The sequence below is a fragment of the Corythoichthys intestinalis genome, chromosome 7 (assembly GCF_030265065.1).
Source record: "Corythoichthys intestinalis isolate RoL2023-P3 chromosome 7, ASM3026506v1, whole genome shotgun sequence".
NCBI lineage: Eukaryota > Metazoa > Chordata > Actinopteri > Syngnathiformes > Syngnathidae > Corythoichthys > Corythoichthys intestinalis.
The window spans coordinates 23,984,361-24,010,253 of NC_080401.1; the positions used below are offsets into that span (position 1 = coordinate 23,984,361).

The 25,893-nt window shown below is 40.4% G+C and overlaps 1 protein-coding gene across 1 annotated transcript; it reads right to left on the reverse strand.

Annotated features, from left to right (window-relative positions):
• Positions 1-6,865: 6,865 nt before the first annotated feature.
• Positions 6,866-19,399, reverse strand: klhl26 (kelch-like family member 26). Its single transcript, XM_057842063.1, has 3 exons — positions 19,147-19,399; positions 13,952-14,134; positions 6,866-9,562 (listed from the first exon to the last, which is right to left on the reverse strand). Exons 1-3 carry the CDS (start codon positions 19,215-19,217, stop codon positions 7,966-7,968), a joined length of 1,851 nt encoding a protein of 616 aa, XP_057698046.1. The 5' UTR covers positions 19,218-19,399; the 3' UTR covers positions 6,866-7,965.
• Between the last annotated feature and the right edge of the window lie 6,494 nt (positions 19,400-25,893).

Genomic DNA, 25,893 nt, shown 5'->3' on the forward strand with positions numbered 1-25,893 from the left:
GAATGGCGCCCAGCAGGTTAAAATCTCAGCACCCTTCTTTTGGATCGCGTGGGTTAAATACAGCCTTGATGAGCTTGGATTGGCTGCAGTTACAACGTCGGGAACGCTCCCACAAAAGGCTCTGTAAAAAAACACGATTCGACCAACATTGTGACAGCCGATTCCGACCAAAAATGACTCAATGTCCGGGTTATAAAATGGAGCCAGCAGCGCTCCCCACACAGAGAGCGCCAGTGGGCAACACGACACAAGTCTGTGAAAGTGTCCAACCTGCATCATTCCTGGGATATCTCTCCATGCATGAAAGCAATGACGCAAGTCATTCAAGCCATATCACTTTAAACGGAAATTTACGGGGATATGTGGGTGAAAGAGGCTTTACACAGGGTGGCCATACATTCTGCTTTCTGCAGGACTGTCCTTCATTTAAATGCCTCGTCCTGCAATCTGTGCATTAGAGTTGCACCAGTGTATTCACGAGTGCTCGCAACATTCAGAGCAATTACAGGTAGGCATGGTTAAGAACTTAGGAAAGTGGTATTTTACCTAAACATCTGATATGCTGTTAACTTAAAGGGGCCAATGCCACACATGAATTTTCTATTGTCAATGTCACCTGAACTGTTGACAAGAGAGAATTTGTGAGTTGAATTAAAATTATTGTTGTTTGAGGTGTGGAGGTACCCTGGAAATGAAGGGAATGAAGGTTAGCCATAGCAAGAGTATCTGTGTGTAAATGAGAAAGACCCAAGCGGAAGAGTGAGGCTACGGGGAGAAGGGACCAAGAAGGAGGAAGAGTTTAAGTATTTAGGCTCAACAGTCCACAGGAATGGAGAATATGGAAAAGAAGTAAAGCGAAACTGAAAAGAGATGTTAGCACACTTGCGGTGAGCAGCTTCACACGTTAGATTCGGCAGAAGTTGTTGGTGCTGAACTCTTTTGTCTTTTTGAAAATATTATAAATATCATAAAATAGTTAACTGCTCTGTGGTCAATTACCACTCAGTGGTAGTGTGAATTTGGGTGCGAATGGTTGTGTGTCTCTATGCGTGCCCTACAACTGACTCGCGACCAGTTTAGGGGGTATAGTCTGACTTTCGCCCAAAATCAATGATATGACAATGATAAGCGGTGTTGAAAATGGATGGAGGGAATTTTTCTGTTAAAAAAAAAAAATATATATATATACTATATATTACACATACTAGTATATACTGTGTGTGTGTATTGTTTTCCGCCATACAGTTGTGGTCAAAAGTTTACATAGACTTGTGAAGAACATAATGTCATGGCTCTCTTGAGTTTCCAGTTATTTCTACAACTCTGGTTTTTCTCTGATAGAGTGATTGGAACAGATACTTCTTTGTCACAAAAAACATTCATGAAGTTTGGTTCTTTTATGACTTTATTATGGGTGAACAGAAAAAAGTGATCAAATTTGCTGGGTCAAAAATATACATACAGCAGCGCTAATATTTGGTAACATGTCCCTTGGCCATTTTCACTTCAATTAGGCGCTTTTGGTAGCCATCCACAAGCTTCTGGCAAGCTTCTGATTGAATCTTTGACCACTCCTCTTGACAGAATTGGTGCAGTTCAGTTAAATTTGATGGCTTTCTGACATGGACTTGTTTCTTCAGCATTGTCCACAAGTTCTCCATGGGGTTCAAGTCAGGACTTTGGGAAGGCCATTCGAAAACCTTAATTCTAGCCTGATTTAGCCATTCCATTACCACTTTTGATGTGTGTTTGGGGTCATTGTCCTGTTGGAACACCCAACTGCGCCCAAGACCCAATCTTCGGGCTGATGACGTTAGGTTATCTTGAGGAATTTGAAGGTAATCCTCCTTCTTCATTATCCCATTTACTCTCTGTAAAGCACCAGTTCCATTGGCAGCAAAACAGCCCCACAGCAAAATACTACCACCACCGTGCTTGACGGTAGGCATGGTGTACTTGGGGTTAAAGGCCTCACCTTTTCTCCTCCAAACATATTGCTGGATATTGTGGCCAAACAGCTCGATTTTTGTTTCGTCTGACCACAGAACTTTCCTCCGGAAGGTCTTATCTTTGTCCATGTGATCAGCAGAAAACTTCAGTCGAGCCTTAAGGTGCCGGTTTTGGAGCAAGGGCTTCCTTCTTGCACGGCAGCCTCTCAGTCCATGGAGATGCAAAACACGCTTGACTGTGGACACTGACACCTGTCTTCCAGCAGCTTCTAATTCTTGGCAGATCTGCTTTTTGGTGATTCTCGGTTGAATCTTCACCCTCCTGACCAATTTTCTCTCAGCAGCAGGTGATAGCTTGCGTTTTCTTCCTGATCGTGGCAGTGACAAAACAGTGCCATGCACTTTGTACTTACAAACAATTGTTTGCACTGTTGCTCTTAGGACCTGCAGCTGCCTTGAAATGGCTCCAAGTGACTTTCCTGAATTGTTCAAGTCAATGATTCGCTTTTTCAGATCCATGTATATATATTTTTGACCCAGCAGATTTGATTACTTTTTTTGTTAACCCATAGTAAAGTCATAAAACAACAAAACTTCATGAATGTTTTTTGTGACAAAGAAGTATCTGTTCCAATCACTCTATCGGAGAAAAATCAGAGTTGTAGAAATAACTGGAAACTCAAGAGAGCCATGACATTATGTTCTTCACAAGTGTATGTAAACTTTTGACCACAACTGTAATTATATTTAAAGCGGAAATGTGAAGTAAGGTTGGCCAACCATGTTTTTGAGGAATAACAATGGCTAAACAGTTATAAGCATATTTTCGTTTTTTTTTTTTTAACGCAACCCTCCCAGATTCTTTGTTTAACCCATAGCAACGCCCTTGACAACGAAAATGCTTTTCTTCGGCAATCTTCGGAAATTACGTCACACAGCGTAGCGAGGGAAGTACGCCATAAATCAGTATTGTTTGTTGCATTGCTTCTCAGTAAGATGCCACGGCGGTGTGCGGCGATGTTTTGTTCTCACTCAAACGAAAAGTTGTATGAGTGGCCAAAGGATAGCAGGGCAAGTAAATGGACATCTTTCGTTCGTCGGAAGCAAATGAATTTCACGCCATCATCGATTAGTGTTCTCTGCTGCAAACACTTCGAAGATGCCTGCTTCCTTAACCGGTCTGCTTATGATCAAGGATTTGCCAAAAAGTAAGTGAGATTTTTGGATAGATGACTGATGACTTTGTCAAAGCAGAGCTGCCAACTGTTGTGGAATGAACAGTATAAGCTAGCAACGTTAGCCGAAAGTAAACTCGTGGCAATCCCCGATCATAGTTGTTGTTGCGTTCGCTAGGTTAAGCATGTTTAAATTGTGCGTCATCTACGATCTTGTCCGAAAGGGTTAATCCACTGTCAAATGGGAAAGGCGTGTGGATGTGCATATAAGCGGGTCGGTGTCGCGGTAATTCACGTTCACGTTGCCGTAAGAGACACACACCGCCAGTGAGTTTGTGCACATTTATTTGTATTTGTATTATGTATTTCCACCTTCATGCTTCAAGCATTGCATTGCATTTGTACGGTTCGGCGTTTCTTTCACGGCGATCGCTTAATAGCCTTCTAGTTTGTGTTTCGCGAGAGCCGCTGACACTGACAGGTGACAACTTAGCGTGCTGGCATTGAGTCAATCTCGCAGCGAATCAGCGAGCGGCTCAAGTCACGCAGTGAATCATGGGAAATGTCGTCTCGGGACAACACTGAAGTGGTGCTTTGTAATCTGTTCGCTTGTGTGAAAAAACTACATTTCCTCACCCCATTAGACGCCACTTCCTGCCGAGAGCCCCGAGCTGTGTTCGTTCTGTGAGCTCCATGTGTTAATAAAGAAACAAAGTTGTCAGCACGTTGTGTGTTCAATACTTTTGTAAATAAAAAGCTCATAACAAGACACTATGCACGATCCGTTTAAGAGACGCTGGAGTAGTAGGAGGCGAGGAGGAGATCAGCGAGAAGCAAAACTTTGCGGTCGAATGTGGCGGCAGTCCGCTATTATTTTGTTTTCTTATTGTTGCCACAATAAAGTGGAGAAAGCCATCAATGACTCATCTCCTTCTTTCCCCCCAACGTTTTTATATTATTATTTTATATGCACGAGAGCTGCCGGATCTGCCAAAATGAACATAAAGTCTGATTATTATATTTTTTTAACAATGTCATCAGATAGACAAAAACATAAAATTATGTGCAAATGCCTGCATCTTCAAATCATGAAAATAATAACAGCATTTTTCTTACCAATCTTGTAATCTCGATGGGTCTTGTATCCATTCCATGTCAGGTAGTCTAGGCACATTGTTTGCATTCTGATTAGCGTCTGGCTAATACATGTTAGGTCCAACATAAAATTCCAACGTCCACTTCTTCCTCCAACTCTTCAAAAACTTGGATCTCCTCCCTTGCGCTCGATCTATCGCTTATATCGCTGTTTGAATCATTGTTTGAAGGGCTTTTTATGGCGGCTGTATGTATGGAGCTGCCATCGCTGTTCCCGGTGTGACGTATCACTTCCGGGTTCGTCCCCTTTCAGGCTCGAACTTCGGAAATGCGATTATTTTGTCAAATATACAACATATACATTATTTTTTCATGCTTTATTTGTTGGACAATGATTAATTACTTTAATTGTGACCATATATGGCATGTTATGAAATTACTTCACATTTGGTGAGGAGAAGAGTGTGGCGTGAGAGCGAAGTCGATTGTTACAGCATTCCGCTGTTATTTTTGTTATTTGTTATTGAACTGTTGCCACAATAAAGTGAAGGAAGCCATCATTCACTCCTCTCCTTTCTATTTCCCTATTCGGGCTATTACAATATGTTCCGGGACCTGTCCACGTGCCGTCATCCCAGCGCTGTCATATGTACTTTGCATTCCGGCACCTTATGATTTACAAATTAAGCACTGTTCCACAACAGTTATCTATCCAAAAATCACACTTACTTTTTTGCAAATCCTTGATCATAAGCAGACCGGTTGAGAAAGCAGGCATCTTTGAAGTCTTTGTAGCAGAGAACACGACTCGATGATGGCGTGAAATTAATTCGCTTAGTGCGGACAAAAGATGTCCATTTACGTGCCCTGCTATCCTTCAGCCACTCATACAACTTTTCTTTAGATTGAGAACAATACATAGCCACACACCGCCGTGGCATCTTACCGAGAAGCAATGCAACAATACTGTGTGTATGGCGGACTACCCTCGCAGTTCTCGGTGTGACGTCATTTCCGAAGATTGTCGAAGAAAAGCATTTTCGTTGTCAAGGGCGTTGCTATGGATTAAACAAAGAATCTTGAAGGGTTGCGTTAAAAAAAATAACGAAAATATGCTTATAATTGTTTAGCCATTGATATTATTCAAAAACATGGTTGGCTAACCTTACTTCACATTTGGTCTTTAAGGTCCTAAGATTGAAAATCAGCTTTCACCTATGTTCCAAAAGTCAGGCACAGTCTCTGAATAAGGAACACACAAATATAGGCCAGTACCTTTGGTTGCGTGTGCCATGAAATTGACTTTAACCAAGCTGCAGCGGACTCTCAAAATCAGTTGGATTAAGCTGTAACCTCTGATTCATCCAACCCAACGGTGCAAACTTGTCGCCAAGCACCGTAGAAAATTAATGGCCATTTTAAAATACTGCCTAAATGTTGCTCTATATTGAGATGAAGTACTCATTTTGAGCGCTCGGGCAACACGTTGCCGACCCATTTAGGGCCACTGTATTTTTGAGTTGTGTTCATGATGAGGATTCATCTATGCCAGTTAGATGATTAAATTAGGGCGGTCAAATTTAGCGCGTTAACGGCGGTAAATAATTTATTTCATTAATCACGTTAAAATATTTAATGCAATTAACGCATGCTCGGCAAGACCCACTCACGCATTGCCGCAAATAACCTATGATGGCGCCGATTTACCTAAATGCAAAGCCAAGAGGCAGCGTCAAGAAGGAGCAGTAGATACAAGCAGTACTGGCACCGTAATTTAAATTGGCTAAAGCTTTTACATCTCTCCCACAACAACTAGAAATATTGTGGGAAACGACAATGGGAAGAAAAACAATAAGTTGTTTATTTCTTAACACCCTGAATTGTTCCCAACGCAGAGAAGATATATTAATTGTTGCCACCACACACAGTCATGGTTGCACCACTTCCCATCATGCATTTGGGCATAACAGTTAAATCGCTACAGTATCATTTACTGAAAGCTCAACAAATACACTAGATGGCAATATTTAGTCACAATATACAAACTCACATTTATCCTTTAAGAATTACAAGTCTATCCGTGGATCCCTCACAGAAAGAATTTTAATAATGTTAATGCCATCTTGTGGATTTATTGTTATAATAAATACAGTACTTATGTACTGTTCTTATCTTTCCATTACAATAATTTACAGAAAAATATGGCATTTTAGAGATGGTTTGAATTGCGATTAATTACAATTTTTAAGCTGTGATTAACTCGATTAAAAATTTTGTTTGACAGCCCTAATTAAAATGATCATTCAACACCAATTCCATGACTGACATTGGCTCAAATAGGTGGGAGAGCAAAGAGCTAACATAACCCCAGAATTCCTTTATTTTTTCTTTCAATTTGGTGCAAATTTTTGTGCTTGCCAATTATCATTCCCAAATTATCTATTCCATGGTAAACAATGAAAATAGAACAACGAAAGCACTGGTAATATCATTACATAATTACATGGGAATGTAATGTATACTTGCAGATACACTGTACATATTATTACATGGATGAAGTTATTTATATTAGAACCTCTTTACCCTTGCTAAGTGTACAGTATTTTCCTGTTAAGGAAACAGTAATAAATGCATTGTAACCTGATGGTACAGTATGCATAGAAGGCAAATAATAGCACAGAAGCATAGATTTAACACAAAAAAACAAGAGCTCTTTTTAAAATTTGGTACAGCTTTAATAATTGACTACATTCCCATTTGAGTGCCACTTCATTTATAACACACTTTAAAATATGTGCTTTTCAAGAGGGCATTACAGACACTTCTGTTTGGTCATGATGTCCTTTTTTTCATTTTCAAATGATTTCCTAAAAATATTGAAGTATGTTGACTTCTGTTTTGCTGTCAAAAACCAAAAGACAGGTCATTTAAATTATGCTGCGAACAAAGACTCAAAAGTTTAAAACAATAAAAGTAGTACAACAGATTAAATGTTGCTGCAGAGGAGATAGGTACGTTTTGTACAAAAGCCAATAAGCACTTGAGCGCCGACATTCACATGGAGACGAATGTGTCAGGTCCACACATAACACCTAACCGTACGGGGGAAAAAAATAACTACTTGAATATGATATTTCAGAAAACATGAGCACAAAGGAATGGAAAAAGTTAAGGACTTAGTGGTTCTCAAGAGAAATACAGTACTTTACTGATGTACAGTTGATCATTTCAAGGCAATGCATGCAAAGAATAGATTTTAGCAAGTTTGATTTCTGACTTGAAAAAATATAAAAAATTTGAAAAACTAAAAGAGCATATTTAAAGCCCCAAATGATAATTTAAAATATATTTTTGAGTCATATTTGCATGATGCATGCTGATGATGAATTTGTCAATAATGTGGCTTTTGGTAAATGATTTAACTTTGATGAATCAAATTGCCCCAAATCATATGTATGATCAAAATGTTGTCAACTTCTTAAAATTATTGCCAAAGTTTTTTTTAACATATTTTTTTGTAAATATTAAAAAAACAAAGACTGTCATTATTTTATTTCCTCAAAAATATGAAGGAAAAAAAAGACAGGCAATTATAATAATGATAATGCATTTAAGTGATTTGAAGTAAAACTCCACATCAAAATGTATTGCGCTATGAAGCCCCATCCAGTAATAAAACAAACTTAAATCCGTGATTACCATTGAAGGTCCTTGTTTTGAATCATATGAGCCTGAATAACATATTTTCACAGCCAAGAAGTCAGATATTCAATGTGTGTCTGCGGAAGTATAATGGGTGTACAAGCAATACCAGCAAAGGATTCAGGGAAGTGTAAATCCCTCTCCCACTCATCAGTCTCTGTGTTATACACCTGGACGATGCTTGTGACGTTGTTCAGGTGCCAATTATAGCCACCGACAATGTAGATCTTTCTGTCCAGTAAGCAGCAGCCAGCCTCAGACTGTCCTGCTCTCATGGGGCTGAGTGTAGTCCACTGGTCACTCTGCGGATCGTAATACTCAACAGCCAACACATCAAAACAGCGGTCCACATGGTCCATGCGTCCACCCAAAGCATAGACCCGATCATTTCCACAAATCATGGCATGCAGCACTCTAGGTTCATTCATAGGCGCTCTGAAGTCCCACTGGTCAGTCATTGGGTCATAACAGTGGAGTGTTTTCTTGTCATCCAAAGATACACCATAACCACCGGAGATGTATAGCTTTTCTCCGCAGGAAGCCCCTGCATGACCCCAAATCCTACGTTTTAATGGCTCCACGTAAGTCCACTCATTTTTCTTGGGGCAGTAGCACTCCACAGACGACAGACTGCCCGATCGATTGCGCCCTCCAGTGGCATAAAGTTTTCCGTTCAAGACCTCGAGGTGAAACTGGATGCGGGCCTCTTGCATTGGTTGGATACGTAGCCACTGATTCAAGTGCGGGTCGAAGCGCATACAGCTATCAACAGCACCTTCGCCACTTCGGTACTGTAAATGCTGCCCGCCTACAACATACACAAAGTTATCAACGACAGCGACACAGGCGTGGCTGCATCCTGTGTCCATCTCAGTCAATTCCTTAAACTGACGGGAAGCATTATCAGGGAGATAGTACACCTTGCTGCTAACACTGTGGTCGTTGTCAGTGTACGGGGTCCCGCCAAAGGTGATGAAAGACACAACGTCAGAACGAATTAGTGTGCGTGGTGACTGCATCTCATGCTGTCGGAATGGAAGAATTTGATAATTGAAGGCCTCCAGGAGGTACTGGCGGCACTGCACATCCTCTACCATGATGTCTACCCTCTGAATACTATCTACCAGCTCGGATGAACGCATTAGGGGGAAGCGAACATGGCAGAGGACACTACTGGCTTGAGCACGGCGAGACTCATCATGCCGCAGCCATCGAATTGCCGCATGGAAAAGATCAAACTCGCTACAGTTCTTTAGTTTGTTACTTTGCAGAAAGAAGACAAGGCGCTCCATTGGAATGTGCAGGAAGTCGTCCTCCTCGGCTATTTGTAGGAAATGGCGAAAGGTGAAGGCATTCACTGACGCCTTGAGGGAGGACAAGCTGAAGGTGGTTGCCATCTGGTCGATGTGTAGGCATGTCTTAACACTCATGGCTGACTGGAGAAACTCTTCACATAGTTCCACAACAGGGACCATCTGGAGGAAGACAGCTGCTCCAAGGACATCCTGGATACAGTCCAGATCTAATGTGACCTCCGAACTGTAAGCAAAGTCTATAATATGCTTCAGGCCCCGGGCAGACAAACCTCTCAGCTCAATAGTGCTTTGATTCGACTCCTTCATACCTCCAGTGAACATAGCTCTGCAACATAAAAACAAATGCAAAAGGTAAATTTTTCATAAATATTCAGCTGAGTGAGAACAGACTCTGCAGCTACTTTCCTTAAAAAGTCAAGAGTCCCGATTTATGTGAATAACATAAAGGAATTAACTTTTATATAATCTTACACAGGTAGTCCCAGGGTTACAAAGAAATTCCGTTTCTACGCTGGCAACTTAACCCAAATTTCCATGTTAGTCGAATAAACCCTTTAAGTACCCCTAAATACCCCCTAAATCTCAAAATCCCTATCCAAAAACATGTATTATACATCATTGCACTGTCCTCGCCAAGACATTGGAGCTAAGTACTCGCTAGACAGGGAGCTAAAGTCCGAAATGACGACGTCAGATGTCCATGTAGTTTGCGGACTTTATTCAGCTGCTTGTGACATCAACACTTGCACAATTAAACAAAAATAAAATTAAAATCAGTTTCATCAACAATAACAGCAATTCAAATTTGCGTTTATAACTAGCTGCTGCTAAGGCAAAACACATAAAAACGCCCCAGGTATACAACCACAATTGAAAACACACAATAAACAGTACAAAAGGTGTTATATATAGCTGTTGCCCCGGGTGAATGCTTCACAAGCAACAAATGTGGCACAGGCTTGATGTCATCTTTCCTCTCTCTCACTCCGTTGCGTGACTTCTTCATGCGCGCAAATACACCGTGTATACATGCGCGCTTACACGCTTATGGAAATACTACCTGCTCTGTGCTTCTGGCGCCAAAATAAAAGCATGCATCACAAAACAAAAGTCAAATTAATTAAAAAAAAAACAACAACAAAAAACGACTGGAGACAAAAAAAGAGGACGAGACTCCGGCGTCGTATAGTCAAAATCACGTAAGTCGGGTATGTCATGACCCAAGGACTATCTGTATATAAGTACATATGTGGCGGCCCTTCTCGCCAGGTGTCAACTCAAGACCTGGGGGCCAGATCCAGCCCACCACTTCTTTTTGTGGCCCGCAAAAGCAAATCATGCGCATTAGCTTCATGTTTCTAACTACAGTACCAAATTTGCAAAATGTTGTCACTTTTACAAAGTTGAGACTAATCATATATATATATATATATATATATATATATATATACAGTGCCTTGCAAAAGTATTCGGCCCCCTTGAACCTTGCAACCTTTCGCCACGTTTCAAGCTTCAAACAAAGATATAAAATTTAAATTTTTTGTCAAGAATCAACAACAAGTGGGACACAATCGTGGAGTGGAACAAAATTTATTGGATAATTTAAACTTTTTTAACAAATAAAAAACTGAAAAGTGGGGCGCGCAATATTATTCGGCCCCCTTGCGTTAATACTTTGTAGCGCCACCTTTTGCTCCAATTACAGCTGCAAGTCGCTTGGGGTATGTTTCTATCAGTTTTGCACATCGAGAGACTGACATTCTTGCCCATTCTTCCTTGCAAAACAGCTCGAGCTCAGTGAGGTTGGATGGAGAGTGTTTGTGAACAGCAGTCTTCAGCTCTTTCCACAGATTCTCGATTGGATTCAGGTCTGGACTTTGACTTGGCCATTCTAACACCTGGATACGTTTATTTTTGAACCATTCCATTGTAGATTTGGCTTTACGTTTTGGATCATTGTCCTGTTGGAAGATAAATCTCCGTCCCAGTCTCAGGTCTTATGCAGATACCAACAGGTTTTCTTCCAGAATGTTCCTGTATTTGGCTGCATCCATCTTCCCGTCAATTTTAACCATCTTCCCTGTCCCTGCTGAAGAAAAGCAGGCCCAAACCATGATGCTGCCACCACCATGTTTGACAGTGGTGATGGTGTGTTCAGGGTGATGAGCTGTGTTGCTTTTACGCCAATCATATCGTTTTGCATTGTGGCCAAAAAGTTCAATTTTGGTTTCATCTGACCAGAGCACCTTCTTCCACATGTTTGGTGTGTCTCCCAGGTGGCTTGTGGCAAACTTTAAACGAGACTTTTTATGGATATCTTTGAGAAATGGCTTTCTTCTTGCCACTCTTCCATAAAGGCCAGATTTGTGCAGTGTACGACTGATTGTTGTCCTATGGAAAGACTCTCCCACCTCAGCTGTAGATCTCTGCAGTTCATCCAGAGTGATGATGGGCCTCTTGGCTGCATCTCTGATCAGTTTTCTCCTTGTTTGAGAAGAAAGTTTGTAAGGACGGCCGGGTCTTGGTAGATTTGCAGTGGTCTGATGCTCTCTCCATTTCAATATGATGGCTTGCACAGTGCTCCTTGAGATGTTTAAAGCTTGGGAAATCTTTTTGTATCCAAATCCGGCTTTAAACTTCTCCACAACAGTATCTCGGACCTGCCTGGTGTGTTCCTTGGTTTTCATAATGCTCTCTGCACTTTAAACAGAACCCTGAGACTATCACAGAGCAGGTGCATTTATACGGAGACTTGATTACACACTGGTGGATTCTATTTATCATCATCGGTCATTTAGGACAACATTGGATCATTCAGAGATACTCACTGAACTTCTGGAGTGAGTTTGCTGCACTGAAAGTAAAGGGGCCGAATAATATTGCACGCCCCACTTTTCAGTTTTTTATTTGTTAAAAAAGTTTAAATTATCCAATAAATGTTGTTCCACTTCACGATTGTGTCCCACTTGCTGTTGATTCTTGACCCCCCCCCCCAAAAAAATTCATATCTTTATGTTTGAAGCCTGAAATGTGGCAAAAGGTTGCAAAATTCAAGGGGGCCGAATACTTTTGCAAGGCACTGTATATATATTAATACCGAATAATAAGTGAACAAAAAGTATTTTAATGGCTTCGGATTTCACAAAGCAGTATAATTTGTTTGTGAATATGCAGTCATTTGACGCATCGTTCATTTATATACAGTGTATCACAAAAGTGAGTACACCCCTTGCATTTCACAACACTGACAAAATGACACTTTGACACAATGAAAAGTAGTCTGTGTGCAGCTTATATAATAGAATTAACTCGTTACAGGAGTGCTGTCAGCATTGCTGCAGAGATTGAAGAGGTGGGGGGGGGTCAGCCTGTTAGTGCTCAGACCATATGCCGCACTCTACATCAAATTGGTGTGGATGGCTGTCACCCTAGGAGGAAGCCTCTTCTGAAGACGGTACACAAGAAAGCCCGCCCATCTCATCAGACCATAGGACATGGTTCCAGTAATCCATGTGCTTTGTTGACATGTCTTCAGCAAACTGTTTGCGGGCTTTCTTGTGTACCGTCTTCAGAAGAGGCTTCCTCCTGGGGTGACAGCCATGCACACCAATTTGATGTAGAGTGCGGCGTATGGTCTGAGCACTAACAGGCTGAACCCCACCTCTTCAATCTCTGCAGCAATGCTGACAGCAATCCTGTAACGAGTCACATGACATTTTGGAGGGAAAATGACAAGCAGTACTCAATTTGGACATTTAGGGATGTATGTAGTTTCTATGGGGTGTACTCACTTTTGTTGCCAGGGGTTTAGATATTAATGGCTATATTTTGAGTTATTTGGAGGGGAAAATAAATTAACTATTATTTAAGCTGCACACAGACTACTTTTCATTGAGTCAAAGTGTCATTTTGTCAGTGTTGTCCCATGAAAGACATACGCTTAAATATCTGCAGAAATGCGAGTGGTGTACTCACTTTTGTGATACATTGTAGATTCACAGTCATAGTGGCCTTTTGAAAGAAACCCTAAATATGTGCCTGTGACAAAAATGAGTTTGACGCCACTGCTCTATATTGTTCTGAAACATACCCAGGGGAAAGACGGCAAAGCAATTTCAGCACCAACTTAGACTAGCTCTATTGTATACTTGATTTGTTCCCATTCATAAAATGTTACTCTTTTCTATCCCTTTATCCCCAATAGTAGGTGCTTATGACTCCAAAGCAAGACACAAGAGTCATTTCAATTTAACACCGTAATTGTAGATGGCAGATATAAAACAGGGTCTCCAAAATGACCCTAAACTGGGGCATTTTCCCCTCAAATTTGACTTCAGGAAAATCAAATTTTCCTCAACTCATGCCGGATAGCCAGTATTTGTTTTTTAAAATCATTATTATTGAATATTTTTGAGTTGCTGACAAAATTCAGCACCCCACTTGCCTTCTGTTATGGTGACAATACACAACTGAGCTGTTAAATAATTTATCAGTAATACACAGTACGAAAAAGAATATAAGAATGTCTCCTGGACAGCATAATTTTGTATTGTATTGTGAGCCTGACATTTTCCAGCGCATTAAATTTCTCTCGCAATTATACTGCTTTCAGTCTAGTTGCACTAAGTGTTTTTGCTTTGAGTGTGAGTGTCAGCTAAGTGCTTTGAATTAAAAGGTGAATGGGCACTGAAATGGTCCCGCCACAGACACTGACCTGAAATAATCACTACAAGCAGCCAGCACAGCTTTGTGGACCTGGAAGCGCTCCTCATTGATGGCCAGCACCACGTCAAGAAGTTGGCCTTGAGCCCTTAATATTGACAAGCCCTGGAGGAGTGTACCACTGTGGCTGGGGGCTGAAAACGTGAAGCGCAGGGTGCTATTCTTGCAAGCCATACTGAAAGAGAAAAAGGCTTTGTCAAGGGATCCTGAACTATTCTCAGACACAGCACAACATTCAGATTGCCTACCAATGCAAGTATTAAAAGGTCTGCCAGAGAAGGAAATTTATTATGTAACTGATGAGCCCATTAATGTGTCATAACAAGTTTATTATCGATAATTATCTAATGCAGATTAGTTTCTATAGTTTTTATAGATTATAGCCAGCTTGAATTATTTTGTACTACCGGAAGTACACAATGTCACTCAAAGCCTAAGCGCATGCTACAACCATCTACAATATATCTTGATCAGAGGCAACCATGACCGTCAGTGGTGGCTGCAAATGGTATACAGTATGTTCTGCATTGTGTTCAATTAGGCGTGTTAAGAAAAAGATCTTCTATTGCTTCACCCAAATGCATGATGGGAAGTTGGGCAACCACGACTGTTAGTAGTGGCTCCCAAACCTTAAGCCAATGAAAGGCGCAGTCCAATGAACGCCTGTGCCCACTCGCATTTCTCTGCATTTTCACTCTCAAACGGCGTCATCGCAAACTGTTTGATGCAACGCATGAACGGGTCATTCCGTGCATGCGTTAATTGCGTAAAATATTTATATATGATTAATTAAAAAAATTAATTACCGCCTGTTAATGAGATAAATTTGACAGACTTTATATATATATATATATACATACATATGTGTACACACACACACACACATACATACATATATTTCTAGTTTGTAGAATATTTTACATCTGGTCTACAGATTTTATATTTTGTTTTTTAATTATTTCATTTCTGCTCATTCATTTTTCATTTTCACCAGCAGAAAAAAAAAAAAAAAAAGTTCAATTAATTTCAATTAAATTATTATTTCAAACTGAGGCGGCACCATAGAAGAGTGGTTAGAACATCTGCCTCACAGTTTTGAGATCTGGGGTTCCAGCCCAGGCTCCATCCTGGCTGTGTGGATTTTGGATCTTCTCCCCATGACAGCATTGTCACCGGGTACTCTGGCTACCTAATCTGGCAGGCCAGATTGATTATTCCATATATCTGCTACGGAAATATTACACATATCGATCTGGGAAAGATGCAATCGAGACCAGTTTCATGAGAGGCCCCTTCAAAAACTATATACGTCTGCTGATTGGACGATGGCTCTTCTCGTCACACTCGCGAAAACATTGTGTCCAATTAAAAAAAAAAAAAAAAAACTGACTTCCTTTGTTCCTCTTTTAATGGTAAAATTAAGTGTTTTTCAGACAAAACTTGGGAAATTTACCTATCTACAAAAAAACTCTTTGCAATCTGCCATAGTATTCAAGTAAATAGTCGCTTCCAGGTCACGTCTGCAGCTCCAGCCACTTTACTTTAATTGGCTTGCAATCGGAAGGCAACCAATCCACATTAAGTCACAGTATGAGGTATTAGTTCGTGGAAGATAAAAAACATTGTTTACAGTCAAGAAAAGCTTTTCGTAATGCTCTTTCCTATTGTTTTAATGAAGAAATGGAAGTGTATGTTCGACAAAACTTCAGAAATGGAACCATCTACAAGAACTAACCGCTTTGCACTCCGACATAGTATTCAACCAGATTGTTGCTTTCTTGTCACGTTTTCAGCTGCTGCCTCTTTCTCCTGATTAGCTCAAACATCAGATGGCCGGGGAAGTGGTTTGACCAGGAGTCTGCAAGTCCGGTCCTCGAGAGCCGCTACCCAGCTTGTTTTCCATTTCTGCTTCCTTTAACACACCTTAATCAAATGATCAGCTCAAATGATCATAGCTCATATTAGAGCAGGGCGGTAAACCGAAAATTTACCGTCACCGAAATTCTTAACGATGACCGACGTAATTTTGACCATGTCGGTAAATTCGGTAAATTAATAAAACAAGAAAATATAGTCTTTTCATCCCGCTTTGATTCTGTGTTGTTCGTCTATGTTCATTCCCCTTTAAGAAAGCAGTGAATGTGCTTACGTAGGGAGTCACGTGATCATCAGGAAGCCAATCAAACAAAAGCCCGGTAAGCTAACGCTAGCAGCTAACGCTACAAGCAAAACGTGATGGAGTGTGGCTTAAGGGAGGTTCACCAAACTTTCAACCGACATTTAGTAGACTCTTGGTGGCATCCAGACGGGCTTTCACCCGCTGTCCTCCTTTGTTCTCACGATTTCCGGAGATGGTGCTTTCAGTGCTTTCTACTGGTAGCCAGGCTAACGCTAGCTAGCGGCTAACGCTACAAATGAACGTTATGGAGTCGGATAGCGGCTCTAACCTTGTCGAAACGGCTGAACTTAATGAGTGGATTGGGCACGGACTGCATCTAGCAATTACTATGTGGCGTTATTTTGTATCTGTCTGTGTGTGATTCCTCTGATAGCTTTTGTGATGGTAAAGCATTCAGCATAAAGTAGAAATGGCCCCAGCTATTTTTATTGTGCGTGCATTTATTAAAAAATGCACTGGGGGGGGAAAAACCCTTAAACCATAAAGTAAACACTTGTATTTAGGAATTATGTCACAGCAGCCATTAACAATAAGTTGTCTTTTTGAAGTGTACTGTTCAAGCTGCAAGTTATTTGTGTTACAATTACATGTTTGCACAGGCATATTGATTTTGACAATGTACATTGTTCAAGTCATACACGCTGTTATAAATGTTCATACTTGAATTCTTATTGCTTACAATACATTTTTATAAACTTAATGTTTAGACTGCATGTACAATTGTTAAATACAGTATATCAAATTGAATGCTGGTAAATAAATCAACAAGAAATAGTTAATTTGTATTTCATGCATTGATTCAGATTTTCAAATTATATAACAGTCCGCTTGGGCGAATTTATCGTCATTTATCGTTATCGAGATAAATCTGCTCAATTTATCGTGATACATGTTTAAGGCCATATCGCCCAGCCCTAGCTCATATATATTGATCCTGGTTATTTGATTCACGTGTGTTAAAGGAGGGAGACATGGAAAACAAGCTGGATAGCGGCTTTTGAGGACCGGACTTGCAGATCCCTCCGTTAGACAGTTGAGGTTTGCAAGACTGTTCTGCTTGATGAATCAATGAATCAGGTCGTATAGTCTTGCTTCCTAGGTTTCCTCCCACGTCCCAAAAACATGCATGCTAGGCTTATTGGACACTCTAAAATTTAAAGTCTAAATTGTCGATGTCTGTGAATGGTTGTTGGTCTCTTTGTACCCTGCAAATGGTAGGCAACCAATTGGGGGGTACCCTGCCTACTGCCCATGATTAGCAGGGATAGGCTCCAGCACCCCCGTGACCATCGTGAGGATAAGCGGCTAGAAGATGAATGACTGACTGATTTCAATTTGAATCATCATTCATTGATTATGAATAAAATGCAAGCCCAAGATTTAACTTTCACATCAAATATATTCCCCTAACATTCTTGTTTTAAGTTTTATCATTAATAAGACTGCTCAAAGTCCACTTGGAAAGGCTCCAGCATTCCCACGATCCCTTGCGAAGCTACGTGCATCAAAGTATCCTGACATATTTGAATGTACTAAAATTATATATTTTTTAGGGCTGTCAAAATTATCGCGTTAACGGGCGTTAATTATTTTTTAAAATTAATCACGTTAAAATATTTGACGCAATTAACACATGCACTGAATGACCCGCTCACGCATTGCCTCAAACAGATTACAATGACGCCGTTTATGGACATTAAGAGTGAAGAGAATGCCACAGGCCACTTGGGGGCCACGCCATTCCATACTAATGTTATTCCTTCTACTAGTGGGAGAATTAGTAGTTTTGAGACGTTTATGCTGTTACATTGTGCTATTTGTGCTCCACGCATATTTCTGTAAGTTTTCTTTCTTTAAAGTGGCAATTGTGTGTCTCTTGTTGTATTTTAGGTAAGATATGTACAGAGATATATATGTTATAAAGGCGAGTGGACACAGGTGTTCTTGGGACCACGCCGTTTATTGGCAGAAGCTTCGGCAACTCCTTCACAACAAACATAAGTATCATTTAGTGAAAGCACAACAAAAATAATATTCCTATCTTTCAAAAAAAAAAAAAAAAAAAGTGCTCGAAAAAAAATAATGTTCACAAAAAGAAAAGCACTTCAATCTGTAGTAATGAGGCCCTATTCTCACACAGTTAAACAACAATGCAAAGTCAACTGGCATGAACAGGCAACTTACTCAGAATTTGGTCACTCTATTCTTATTATTGTTATTTTTGTTCTTATTATTATTATAGTAACTCTTACTTTTGATTGAAAATTTTACAAATTTTATTAAAACGAAAACATGAAGAGGGGCTTTAATACAAAATTGCTATAACTTGCAACTATAACATTTATCTTTTAAGAACTACACGTCTTTCTATCCGTGGATCACTTTAACAGAAAAATATGGCATATTTTAGAGATGGTTTGAATTGCGATTAATTAAGATTAATTACTTTTTAAGCTGTGATTAACTCGATTAAAAATTGTAATCGTTTGACAGCCCTAATATTTTTAAATACTTTTGAACTTTTACAGAAAATGCAGCCCCCGCCGACGTCCAATACTTAAAACGCTGTCCTCCCAACTTACCGGTCTGTATGACACAATTACCTTTGCCACTAAACACAATGATGTAAAAACTCTTATTACTTTTCCTTACAGACCAAGTATTTGCTTTCATCTTTAATAAATTATGAGGGCAACCTGAAATATTAATACTGCAGTGGAGGTGTCCGTAATATTGGAGATTGCTTTGTTAAGCCAACAACTATTCAAACATGACAACAAATAATAAATGTGTATATATCTTTTTAAATAATCAATATTTCCTGCTATTACTAGCCTAGCCGAGCCAATCGGTGAAGTGTGGAGGCCCGAGTACACCCTCGGCGTTTCCTGTATTCTTTTTAGCTTTGACTCTTTGAAGGCGGGTACGGTATAAGAAATGCCGACAGAAGCAACACCGATATGTCCAAGCCCGAAGACATGCCATAACATAACATCGACTTAACTCACCTGTTCTGTCGAAGGTGTTCGCCATCTTCTAGCACAGGTGGAAACTCATTGGGCATTTTGTAAGATATCATCAGAAAATGAGTGGGACACGCTGTCAGGGCATCGTGTTTTAACTACAAGCGCGTTGATTTGTCGTAGACGGCTTCTCAGACTTGAACGGTAAAAAGCGGTCGATTGTTGCAGGCTTGCAGCTTTGTTGTTACGATGACGACATCTCGAGCCGCCTTGACCCGCCCTTTCCCTTTGTTGTATTGACAGCTTCCGGTCATGTGGAGGCGCAACAGTCAACATTCTGAAAATCAAAGTGATCAAAAGGATCCAAGGAGCTTCACATTGCAGGCACATACAAATCCACGCACGTATGGAAAGCAAAAAGCATATTCATAATCTTAACCCAATTTTTCTAGGTAAACATAAGCCTGTACTGTATTTCAGTTTTGACCTTGAGTAAACCATTCGGGGTATTTTCCCAAGTGTTTTAGATGATTCAATCAATTGCACACTGTTCAGCAATATAGCAGCAAGAAAACCAAAAGAATATTTATGGCATCTAGAGCGCTACTCATAATTGCTACATGCTGGTTGTGGCACCTTAAACACCAGACTCCACTGTACACTTTTAGTGTCATTTTTGGTCAATATGAAAGATGTCACACACTTTTGTAAAAAATTTTAGACACTGTCAATTAATAATAATTCTGTTAATATGTTGCAGTACATGTATGATAAAACGTAGATTCTTATTATTATTATTATTATTATTGGCGATGTAATGAGGAAACACCGAGGTCTCTTGTGAAGCCAAATACAAATCGCAGACTGCTTAAATGGATGTGTGCGTGGTCTCTTGAAGCATCATGGGAACGATGACTCAAGTAGCTGCACTACTGAAAATATTGGACTGAAAACGACAATGTAAATCACTGACCATGGCACAATTTCATTTGTCCTTTATGCATGTGTGATACATCATTGCAAGCTTAAAATCTCAATTTTCTGTGGGAAGAAAAATTTTGAGCATGAAGGCGTTTAAAAAAAATTCTAAACAGCAAAACCCTAACTGGAGGTGAGAGCACGCGAGAGCATAATTAAAGACGCCATAATTTTGATGAGATATTATCGCGTACTTACCTCTTTTGGATCCCAAAACTCCATGTAGCATGTATCACCGAGTGTCAAGACACAGCTGTGGCCATTTTTGGGGGATTTTATGGGTGAAACATTGTAATATAACAAGGGTCGCGATGCAGAAATCGTAGACATCAAGGAGTGGTCGAGATTTTCATTTTCATATATTTACCCTTTAAATTTTTTTTTCTTTTTTCCAAATTTACTTTGTTTGGATCGATTAGTTATCATCTAAAATATTTGGGAAAATGCGACAGTAATGAAAAAAAAACAAACAAACAACTAAGCAACATTTAAAATGGTAGATATCCGTGACTTTTTTATAGACGCCAATTTTTTCATTGTGAGATAATTTGTTTAAAAGTTTAAAATATGCGAGTGATTTTTTTAAGTCGTTTTTTTTTAACTAAATATTAGACATCAATAAATGATTCAAAATTAAAAATGAATGAATGAAATGAATATTTGAATGAAAAATTACGAATAATAAATACGATTACTTACCTTCTTTTTAGGTTGAAACAAAAGCAGTTGCGCGACGTCTGTAAACAGGAGTTTTCAGGGTAAACCGGACAAATTAAAAACAGTTCGGGGGCTTAATGTGCCATGAATCTGCTCTGGCAGCATATAGACATATTGTTCTATCAAACACAACAGTTATTTTGGCTTAAAATACAGCATTTTATTTTAAAGAGGCGTGTAAGAGCAGAAACGGCTTTTTCAGCCTTGTCTGTGTCTTCCGCCATATATACTAGTATATACATATAAATACAAGGGTGTAGGTTTGCATAGGGATGGTAGGGACATAACACTACCATTTTTTCAGGATGGTCAAATTGTCCCCACCAACCTTTAAACAACCTATATGCATTATATAATGGGTTTAGTAAAACGGGTAATTTAGATTGTCTTCCCATATGTTGTAAGGATAGAATTGAGCCTACCATTACTTTGTAAAAATATTTTCATTATGTTCAAACTTGGCGGCACGGTGGCTGAGTGGTTAGCACGTCTGCCTCACAGTTCTGAGATCAAGGGTTCAATCCCGGGCTTCGGCCTTCCTGTGTGGAGTTTGCATGTTCTCCCCGTGCCTGCGTGGGTTTCCTCCGAGAACTCCGGTTTCCTCCCACATCCCAAAAACATGCATGGTAGGCTGATTGAACATCTCTAAATTGTGAGTGTGTGCGTGAATGGTTGTGTGTCTCCTTGTGCCCTGCGATTGGCTGGCAACCAATTCAGGGTGTCCCCTGCCTACTGCCCGAAGTTAGCTGGGATAGGCTCCAGCACCTCTGCGACCCTCGTGAGGAATAAGCGGCATGGAAAATGAATGAATGAATGAATGAATGTTCAAACTTATATTTACCCTTTTTCACTTGCTGAATGTGCGGGTCCACTCCCTCCCACCCTGACACATGTTTGATTAGCAGATGACTTGACCCACTCCCGACACACAGACACACCCAGACAGAAATACATGTCAACAACATGCCGCCTTCTCCGCCCCCCTTGAAAAGGAGGGATATTAGAAGGGTTTTTTTTCCCGGGCAGCAGCAGCAGCAGCAGCAGCAGCAGCAGCAGCAGCAGCAGCAGCAGCAGCAGCAGCAGCAGCAGCAGCAGCAGCAGCCACAGTAAGTAATGTAAAAAACGTCAATGCAGTGGAGGTGGGGAACACACCAAAAATTTGCTGTTGGAAGTCCGACCTGCATCAGAGTTAGCATAACATTAAACTGTGTGAATTTGCTCACCAGCAAAACTAGAGTAGGAAGCTGCTTAGTAAGAAGTGTCCTTCTGTTTGTGTTTTCTACTGTTAATGTTAATCAAAGTGTGAGAAATGTAGTGAACTCTGCTGGAAAAAATAGAACCAGAAAAACGTCAGCAAGAAGCCGCTTAGAGAGAGACGGGTCCTGCATAACCTCATATGTTGCTTACACAACACAACATGCACAAAACATAATCATAATTAACCATGTACATAAAAAATAAATAAATAAATTTGAGGATGCTGCGAGCTACCCACACTCGCCTTGCGATCGACTGGTCGATTGTGATCAACGTATTGAGCACCCCTGATTTAGCATATCAATTAATTAGGTTCATATTCATGAGAAATGTAGCCCTGACCCCCGTTCACCCAATCTGTTTGGTCTTATTATTGTCCCATCTTCAGCAAAAACTGTACATTCAGGTTATGCTGTTATATCGTCCCAACCAATATTGAGACCAAACATTCACTCTTGTGTATATATAAGTATTTACTATTCACATTCATTGAAAAAGACAGGCGACCAGGGAGCAGTGAGGCCCTGTCTCACTTGCCTACCCTGACTCCACGTCACACTGCAAACTACCTACCTAGCTACAATTTCATTCATTCGTTCTTTTGAATTTCAACCCGTAAGCTCTAAAATGTGAGATGGAAAGGCTAACTGGTGAGCCACCATGCTTGTCGTTTATATTTATTTTGATATTCAAATAATTAAATATATGCTTTATGATATCCAATTTATCGTCCATATACCAAAATGGAAAAATGTCTTTCTAGCTAGCATGTTATTAATAAAGTTGAGGAACAACATTAGATGGGCACTTTGCCTTGCAAAGCTCCCAGGGGGCAAAGGGGGGGGGGGGGTGCATCCGGCACTAAAATGGTGGTATCGGTATCGGCGAGTACCAACAAATAGGGCGGTGATACCATTTACCAGTCTAGTATTGTAACACTTGACTGCAGCCTTCTTTCTCCTGACTCTAACTAAACTCTGTTGTTGTGTGATCACACGTGATCACTTTGCATGCCAAGTAGCTATCGCTATTGGCCTGCTTCAGACCAATGACAGCGGGCCAATAGCCGCTCTTAACCAATGCCAGGGCAGCTTTTTCATATGAAGGTAAACAAACTAGGAGAAGAAAGTTTCGGCGGACGGGAAATATTTCAGCATAGAAACTCCTTCCAGTACAATGGCTGCATGCAAGATTTGTGGCCTGAAAGTTTCGAGAGGTGGAGTTAATTCGGCCAGTTTGAGTACTTCAAACCTGATAAAACATCTCCCAACTTTCCCTGCTTCGCTTGACAGCCCACTGGAAAGCGTAGTACTTCATGCGAATGAATTCAAGGGATCACACACCGGCCAAGCTACTGCAGGAGCAATAGAGAGCGTGCTGGTCAACTGGTCAAGGGTGTTATGGCCTCTTCCCCTTCCTTCTGAGACCTGGCCACCTCCGGCAGGTGTGCATGTTTTTATTCATTTGCAGGTTGGACGACAGACGGGTGGAGCGGCAACAGGTGCTGACTATAGCAATCAACCATCCTTAAAAGCCAGTGGACGCCACCACTCGTCGCCCGATCAACTCGTCTGGTTTCGCCGTCATTTGCTTCTCGCCTTCTTTATATGATATCACTGATTCCCGGCACAAGACTACTTTGCTCTCGCCCCAGGTCCTGTCTTCTGCGCGCTCTGCCTCCTTCCGAGCTTCCAAGCCTGCCTCCTCCCAAGTTTCACGTCTCACGCTGGCTCAGTTACCCTAAACGAAGCCACCTCCACCCGCAACGCTATTTCTGGTGTTTGCAAATAAAATATTACTCACCGCAACCACCGTGTGTCTGCATTTGGATCCCTCCTCTTCGCACACCCTAACAAAGGGTACTTTACTTTTCTTGTCTTTTAGTGAAAGAAATGTCGCAGTCATTTGAGATCTGTTTCAAAAGTGGTGTAGAAGTAAGCAAAGTAAGCTAAGGTAAGTGGCTAAACTGTGTACGGAGGTGTGTAGGTGTGTGTGTGTGTCTGAGAGAGAGTTACTCGTGCGCTGCTATAAAGATGATGTTGAGTTATGTTGTTGCTGGTGCTCAGAAAGGGAGGCTGATAGAGAGACAGGATTCTGTGGTCAATTATTATCATCATCATTATTGTTATTACTTATAATTTCATGAAAGTTGCACTGTGTGGCATTTGAGAGCTAGAACTCAGGGTTTGAAAAAGTTTATTCGGTTCATTTAGAGTTTATTATCATTAATGTATTTTTACTTTCTTACTGTTGGGCTAGTATAATACATGTTTTAATTTCACGACTTTAAAACTATTTTGGCCTTTGAGAGCCTAAGATTTATTCAACTATTGTCATACAAGGTATGCAATAAAGTTCTCCTGGACTCACTTTGTATTAGTCTTTTTCCTGTTTCACAAAGGTAAGCAGCAGCCTGACAAAGCCATGATAGCAATGATTTCACCTCCAAGAACGTAGCTTTTCATATAGGCCTATATACAGTGTATATACAGTATAAATACAGTGGGGAGAACAAGTATTTGATACACTGCCAATGGGTTTTCCCATTGACTGTGTATCAATACTTGTTCTCCCCACTGTATATACTGTATGTATTTCAAATGGAGTGGTATCGCTATGTTATCGGCCGATACTGCACAGCCAGGTATCGGTATTGGGGCCCAAAAAAATGGTATCGGTGCAACACTACTAATAATGTGTTGAAATATCATACAGCAATAGTGAAAAACAAGCATGAGTACTGTATGCCAAAGCACACTACAGGCTGAAGGCTGTGCACGCTTGCCCTCTAGTGGCTAACTCGAAACCAGGCAACACCAATAAATCCAAAATCATTTAATTAGCCCTGATCAAAACAAATTTAAAAATCAGTCTCTGAGGATCAATAGATCACATCAATAGATATACTGGCTTAGCTACATACATAGTTTCAATACAATCTGTTTATGAATGACAGAGGAGTAGGACTTCAGTTAGATTCCACAAGAAGAAGAACTACTTCTTGAGTGAACTTATACAGCCATTTAAAAGTAATTAAATAACTTCTGCAATTAAATCAGTGTACTTCATGCTTTATTGAATCGCATTTATACTGCCTCAAGATCATTCACTAATTCAGGATTTCACTGTTTCATTGTGAAATTCAGTCTAAAATCATCAGTTCGGTGTGGTGGCTCTACTTTCAGCTACTGCATGCAAGTACATAGTAGTAGTAAATTTTGACATTTTATCAGAGGGCACAGTAATATGGATGCCTCACAGTTCTGAGATTAAATGTTAAAAATCTGGCTCAGAGTGTGGACTTTTCATGTTCTTCCCTAGCATGCGTGCATGGGTTTTCTCCGGGTTCTCTGATTTGCTTCCCCTACCATGCGTGCATGGGTTTTCTCCGGGTTCTCTGATTTGCTTCCACAACTTTTAAACATGCACAGTAGATTTATTAAACAGTCCAAATTCTCCATAGGCGTGATTCCGTGTGTGAAAGGTTGTTTTTCTATATGTGCCCTGCAGTTGGCTGCCAACAAATTCAGGTTGCACCCCGCTTCCTACCCATAGTCAGCTGAGATGTGTTCCAGCACTTTGTTACCCTCATGAGAATAATCAGGACATAAGATACCTGAACGTCTTCAACAATGAGATACATTATTATCATTACTTTTGGCTCCCTGTCAAGAGCATGAACTGGTTGGTTCAGCTTGTCCTCAAGACCATTGTAAACAACAGCTATTTTTTTGTTATTACCTGCAAAAAAATCCACGATAGAGAGGAAAAAGATGATAGATAAAAAAGCTTTCATTGTTTATCGTTTTATTTTTCACTGCTCTTCTGCTTCACCCCCAA

Excerpts from the sequence above, each read along its gene's own strand:
- klhl26 (XM_057842063.1), bottom strand. The coding sequence starts at position 19,217 with ATGATATCTTACAAAATGCCCAATGAGTTTCCACCTGTGCTAGAAGAT. Across the intron at positions 14,135-19,146 it reads GAACACCTTCGACAGAACAG|TATGGCTTGCAAGAATAGCA; the intron begins GTGAGTTAAGTC and ends TTTCTCTTTCAG. Across the intron at positions 9,563-13,951 it reads GCTTGTAGTGATTATTTCAG|AGCTATGTTCACTGGAGGTA; the intron begins GTCAGTGTCTGT and ends TTTATGTTGCAG.